The sequence below is a fragment of the Thecamonas trahens genome (genome assembly GCF_000142905.1).
Source record: "Thecamonas trahens ATCC 50062 unplaced genomic scaffold supercont1.4, whole genome shotgun sequence".
Taxonomy (NCBI): Eukaryota; order Apusomonadida; family Apusomonadidae; genus Thecamonas; species Thecamonas trahens.
The window spans coordinates 369,878-375,155 of NW_013657676.1; the positions used below are offsets into that span (position 1 = coordinate 369,878).

A 5,278-nucleotide genomic window follows, 5' to 3' on the forward strand; every position below is an offset into this window, starting at 1 on the left:
CGGGTTGGTTCGCCGGCCGACCCTCCCCCCCCCCCCCCTCCACTCCCCGTCCCCCTCCCCCCTCTTCCCCCCCTCACAGACACATCCCAAACCACACCACACTCCTCCGCGCAACAGAATGTCCGAGCCAAGCGAGCTACTTGTGCTGGAACGCGATGTCGTAGTCCGCATCGCCCGCGACCCGTGCTCGCCTGCGGCAACAGAGGCGGCTGAGGAGCTGGACGAGGCGGCGGCTGTGGCCGCGACGGTGGCATCGGGCGAGGCGCAGGCGCACCTGCTTCCACTGCATGTGTGGGACAGGGCACTCGATGGGGAGCTGCTGCTGCCAGCGACACTGCTGTTGTCACATGATCAGCTGCCGCCGGTTCATATCGTCCTCACCGCCGCCCTTGCAGCCATGGCCCGTGCCGCACCTGCAGAGACCCTCGCCCGAGCCGCCGCCGAGGGCACGCCCACCGTGTTCCGTTCCGAGGCCGTAGCTGCACTTACCATCGCCGCGGACGCCATGGCTGCCGACTCGCCGCCGCTCCAGGCTGCCCGTGCCCGCATTGCCTGGCTTGCGGTGGCCATCGTTCAGACTGCCGCTGCCTTTGTCGGCGATCTTGTCGCCGACATGGCTGCCAGCGAGCCGCACGGCACACTGCGCTCGCGGGCCTCGGCCGCCCTCGTCGAGGCATGTGCCATCGAAGACGCTGTTGTCTCGCTGGCCGTGGACGAGCCGCGCCCGGCCATGGAGGCTTGGCTGGCAGCAAGCCTCGACCTGCAGGGCACCATCGCCGCTCTGGCAGAGATCTGGGCCGCAGAAACGGCGGCTGCCCTCGCGCCGGACCTCTCGCTCGACGCGCTCTCGGCCGCGTTTACCCCGCCCGTTCCGGGCCATCCCATCATTTCCGCTGCCGTCACTACCGCAAAGCTCATTTCCCAGGCCCGCTCGGGCTGACGGTCAACGCCTCGAGAATGCCGTCGCAGTTTGTGAGCGCAGAGTGGAGCACAGCTGCGAGCTTGGGGTCGGCCTTTGCCTCTGCATCTCGGCCCTCGGCCCTCGCTCCCGCGCCTGTCGCAGCAACCTCGAAGATCGGGCTCGGACTTGTCTGTCGCTCTCCGAGCCTCGCCTGCAGCTTGGCCACGCGAGCCACCATCCGCGCCGCCTCGGCAAGCAGCGAGTCGTCGTTGCTCTCGTCAATCTCGTCGTCGCTCTCACCGTCCGACGCCGCAAACGCCGACGCGTCCCACTCGCCGCTGGCTTCGCTACTGCCATTCAGAGTGCTGTGCCCCAGCGAGCTGATACCCGAGAGATCGTCAGCCGGCAACGACGAAATGTCAATAAACGGGTATGACAAGCAGTCCGCGTCGCGCCAGTGCGCCGAGGATCCACTCCTGGGCCCGCAGTCCATGACGTCATAGTCGTCATCGTCGTCGCCCACGCCCCCGCCAGCGCCAGTACCACCGAGCCCCACACTGCCGGTCGACTCTAGCTCCAGTGATGAGACCGAGAACAGCGTCGACGAGTACGGATACAGCGCTGTCGCCCGAGCCTCGTCGTCAAAGATCAGCACCGAGCTGCCGTCGGCAGCCACCTGTGCGCTCCCAGCCTCAGCCAGGACCGAGGCCACCAACCGTGAGCCCAACGCATGCAGCGACTCGTCGGCCTCGACAACCTCGGCCTCGAGCACCCCGTCTCTGTCCGCCAGCATTCGCCCGTCGTCCCAGCGGCGGCCATACTGCCCGTCGGCCGCCGCGTTGTGCGCCTCGTCGACGCCTCTCCCGCCGCTCCTTCCACCGGCCTCGCTGCTCGCACACGGCGCCGGAAAGCTCGCCATTTGCAACTCCCGTGCGTCCTGCCCCGTAATGAGCCGGATGACCCGGTCGAGGTCACGTGGAGAGGTCAGCACAAACCTCATGCGTGTGCTCCTCGTCGTCGGCGTCTTCTGCGTCAAGTGGCGCCAAAACCATTGCCACCACCTCAACGAGTGACAATCATGGTCTGGCGGAGAACAGAAGGTGGAGAGTCAGATGCAGTAGAAGGGGCGGGCGGATGAGACAAGGTGATGTGACAGAGACGTTGTCCCAGAGGAGAGAGACGTTTAGACACGGTCCGATGGGCAGGCAGTGTGGCGGATGCTCTCAGAGGTGCCTCTACCAGAGTGAGGAAAGTGAGGCAGTGTCAACGATCAACGAGCGACGAAAATGCTGTCCACTTTCAGAGCCATTTGCTTGTTGATGTAAGAGAGACCAAGTATGTAAGGAGAGAGAGCTCTGTTCTTCGTCGCTATCACTTCACCACACCCTCTACCCCCCAGATCTACTCTCACGTGAGCTCAACAGATGGTTTCTACTCTTGTGATTCGCTTCGATTTCGAATGCCAGGGAGGCGCCAAAGGCTGGACATCAGACACCAGCAGCTGCACTTTGATCACGACTTTGCCTTGTTCTCCTTCTTGGCGCGCTGCTTGGCGGATGGTCCCGGAAGCTTGGCAAACTCATAGGTGCCCTCGATCGTGGTGGCGTTGTTGTTCTTGCGGTTCGGGAAGCACTCGATCTTAAACTTCTGCACCCCGCTCCTCAGTGGCAACCAGCCAGCCCGCATTGCCCGCCCCAAGCCGCGGCATCTCTCATGTGAGTCCGAATCCGTGCATTGCTCTACCCTCTTCCTCCTCATCACCCGCTCTGCGCATCATCGCCTCGTCTCAGCCGCGTTTCGAAGCTCGCTCACGTACCTTCTTGCCTTTGACTAGCAGCTCGAGCTTGACGCCAGCATGCTTTGAGTCACTGAGCGTCTCTTGAACCTCTATGGTGAACTTGTTTTGCCCGTTGATGAGCAGATCGGTGACGGCCTTGACATCGGCCACCTGCATGTGGCTGTTCTCTTCAAACAGCCGGTCATTGACCAAGATGCGGAACTTGGCATCGGTCCCCTCGTACGACAGCTCCGCCTTTTGCCCATCTACCCACAAATCCATCCCATCGTCAACACCTGTGAGCCTCTTGATCGGCCCCTCCACTCCCCCCCCCCCCCCTTCCCTTCCACCGTTCTTCCGCACAACGGACTCTCACGCTCGGCACCCCTCCCCTCCCCCCCCCCCCCCCGCCCCACATCCGCACCTACCCGCAGCTTTAGACGATCCACAACCCATGGCTATTCAATATCCCGCCCTCAAGCGCCAACAGAGTGCGGTGTGCTCTACGCCGGCGTGGTCCTCTCCCTCGGCCCTTTCCTGCTCCGCCGTGCTTGGTTTGGGGAAGGAGTGGGGGGTGCCACTCGCCGCCCCCCACAATTTTTTCGTCCTCCACCCCCCACCCCGGACGACCTTCGTAGATTCCTCCCTGCTCTGCGGGGCGGGTCGACGCCGATTTTCAGCGACAGACAGACGACGGCGAGACGGGGCGGAAGGAGTGCGGTAACAGCCCTCTCTTCCACCCCCCCCTCCTCACCCCCCCACGTCATCCTCCACCCCTCGCTTCTCTCTCTCTCTCTCTTACTCTGACTATGGCAACCGCCCCCTCGGCCGCTCCGGCCGCGCCCCCTGCGCAGCAGACGCAGGTGGTGTGGGCGAGGATGGCGTCGTGGCCGGCATGGCCCGCTCTCCGGCTCGACGCTGTGGACGAGAACACGAACAGCGGCGAGGAGAGCAAGTGGCGGTGCGCGTTCTTTGGCTCGTACGACAACGCTGTCATCACCTCGCGCAACATCAAGCCCTTTGCCGCCACCGACGATGTCTTTGGCCCGGCGTCGGCGTCGACGTCCAAGTCCAAGAAGAAGCCGCGGAAGCGCAAGAAGCTGCTCAAGGCCCTGCGCGAGGCCAAGGAGTTCCTTGCATCGGGCATTGTTCCACAAGTCATGAAGGTCCGCTACTTTCCTGAGCCGTCGCCGCCGCCTGCGTCCGCAACCGGTACGTCCGGCAGCAGCGGCCCCGAGTCGCTCGCAACCGGTGACGACGACAAGCCGGCCGAGAACGCGACAGAACCGGCCTTTACCCGATCCAAGGAAGACATGGAAGGCTTTGAACGCCGTCGCGCGTTCCGGCTCAAGATCATGAGTCGTCTCGGCCTCTCGGCCGTTGAAGAGGTGGTCGAGGGCGACTGGTGCTCGGATCTCATCCGCAAGCCGGGCCTCTCGGCCAACGCGCTCTTCTCCTCGCCGCCTGCCGAGGTCCTTGGCCGCAAGCGCCGGCGCAAGAGCTCGGTCTCGCAAGTCAAGGGCGCTGACGACGACGGTGGTAAGGAAGACTCGCTAGATGACGACGAGTCGGACATTGTGCTCGAGGAGGACGACGACGGGCCGCCGGCCAAAAAGTCCAAGTCGCTCTCGGGCAAGGCAAGCAAGACCAAGGGATCCACCAAGAGCTCCAAGTCCAAGAGCTCCAAGTCCAAGAGCTCCAAGTCGAGCACGGGTAAGCGCAAGCGGGTGCTCATTCCGTGGACCAACGAGGAGTACGAGGCCATCAAGGCCGGTGTCCTCGCTTACCACGGGCCGGAGCGCGGCAAGTGGAACACCATCTACGACTCGATCAAGGACAAACTCCACCCGACCCGCCACGCCGACCATCTCTCGCGCAAGTGGGCCACCTATCGCCGCGCCTTGGAGAGCGCTAACATTCCGGTCCCGCAGTTCAACATTGCCCCAACCAAGCGCGAGATTGCCGAGTCGGCCGGACCCACCATCCAGACGCTCCAGCTCTGGACGGAAGACGAGGTCATGAACCTCATCAATGCTGCCAAGATCGAGGCCGAGCCGCTCAAGCGCCGCTGGCACCGCGTTCTCGCCAAGTACGGCAAATGGTTCAAGCCCTTCCGCCGCCCTTCGGACCTCTCGCGCAAGTATGCCCGCCATCTCGCAAACCGCGACCGGACTGTCACCATCACTGATCCCGACACCGGCGCAGAGTCCGAGGTCCTCTCCGACGTCGCCAAGGCCTGCCTCGAGATTGAGGAGCGTGCCTCAAAGGTTACCACCCCGGTAACCTTTGGCGACGAGTTTGACGTCCCGGAGCTCCGCAACCGCCCTGAGCGTCGCAAGCCCAAGCCCAAGAAGAAGCGCAAGCCGGCCAACCAGAGCAACAAGGGCGACAACGGCAAGAACGATGACAAGAACGATGGCGACGATAATAACGACGATGATAGCAATGGCGGCGGCAACGGCGGCAACGGCGACAGCAAGGTGGTCGGCAAGGTGGCTGACAAGGCCAGCAAGCCCAGCATTGCCAACACCATCCCTTCTGCATTCGCTCGCGCCGCCGCTGGCGCGATGCCGCCTGCCGCCAAGCCCGCCGCGCCCACG

General features: G+C 63.9%; 3 protein-coding genes across 3 annotated transcripts; 1 reads left to right on the plus strand and 2 right to left on the minus strand.

Annotated features, from left to right (window-relative positions):
- Positions 1 to 943: 943 nt before the first annotated feature.
- On the minus strand, positions 944 to 1,925 carry AMSG_01023 (uncharacterized protein; the record flags this gene model as incomplete). Its single annotated transcript, XM_013906745.1, has 2 exons — positions 1,068 to 1,925; positions 944 to 994 (listed from the first exon to the last, which is right to left on the minus strand). The coding sequence occupies exons 1-2, from the start codon at positions 1,899 to 1,901 to the stop codon at positions 944 to 946; spliced, it is 885 nt and encodes a 294-aa protein (XP_013762199.1). The 5' UTR covers positions 1,902 to 1,925.
- A 232-nt stretch (positions 1,926 to 2,157) lies between these two features.
- Positions 2,158 to 3,171, minus strand: AMSG_01024 (uncharacterized protein). The gene is made up of 3 exons (XM_013906746.1): positions 3,107 to 3,171; positions 2,718 to 2,944; positions 2,158 to 2,548 (listed from the first exon to the last, which is right to left on the minus strand). The coding sequence occupies exons 1-3, from the start codon at positions 3,132 to 3,134 to the stop codon at positions 2,414 to 2,416; spliced, it is 390 nt and encodes a 129-aa protein (XP_013762200.1). The 5' UTR covers positions 3,135 to 3,171; the 3' UTR covers positions 2,158 to 2,413.
- Positions 3,172 to 3,421: 250 nt separating this feature from the next.
- AMSG_01025 (uncharacterized protein) lies at positions 3,422 to 5,251 on the plus strand (the record flags this gene model as incomplete). The annotated part of the gene is made up of 1 exon (XM_013906747.1): positions 3,422 to 5,251. A coding segment is annotated over exon 1 (1,764 nt), but the record flags the coding sequence as incomplete, so codon positions are not given.
- Positions 5,252 to 5,278: the final 27 nt, after the last annotated feature.

Coding starts and splice junctions, on each gene's coding strand:
- AMSG_01024 (XM_013906746.1), bottom strand. CDS start 3,134: ATGGGTTGTGGATCGTCTAAAGCTGCGG. Junction 2,945..3,106: donor TGGATCGTCTAAAGCTGCGG/GTAGGTGCGGAT, acceptor ATTTGTGGGTAG/ATGGGCAAAAGGCGGAGCTG. Junction 2,549..2,717: donor TGCTAGTCAAAGGCAAGAAG/GTACGTGAGCGA, acceptor AGCGGGGTGCAG/AAGTTTAAGATCGAGTGCTT.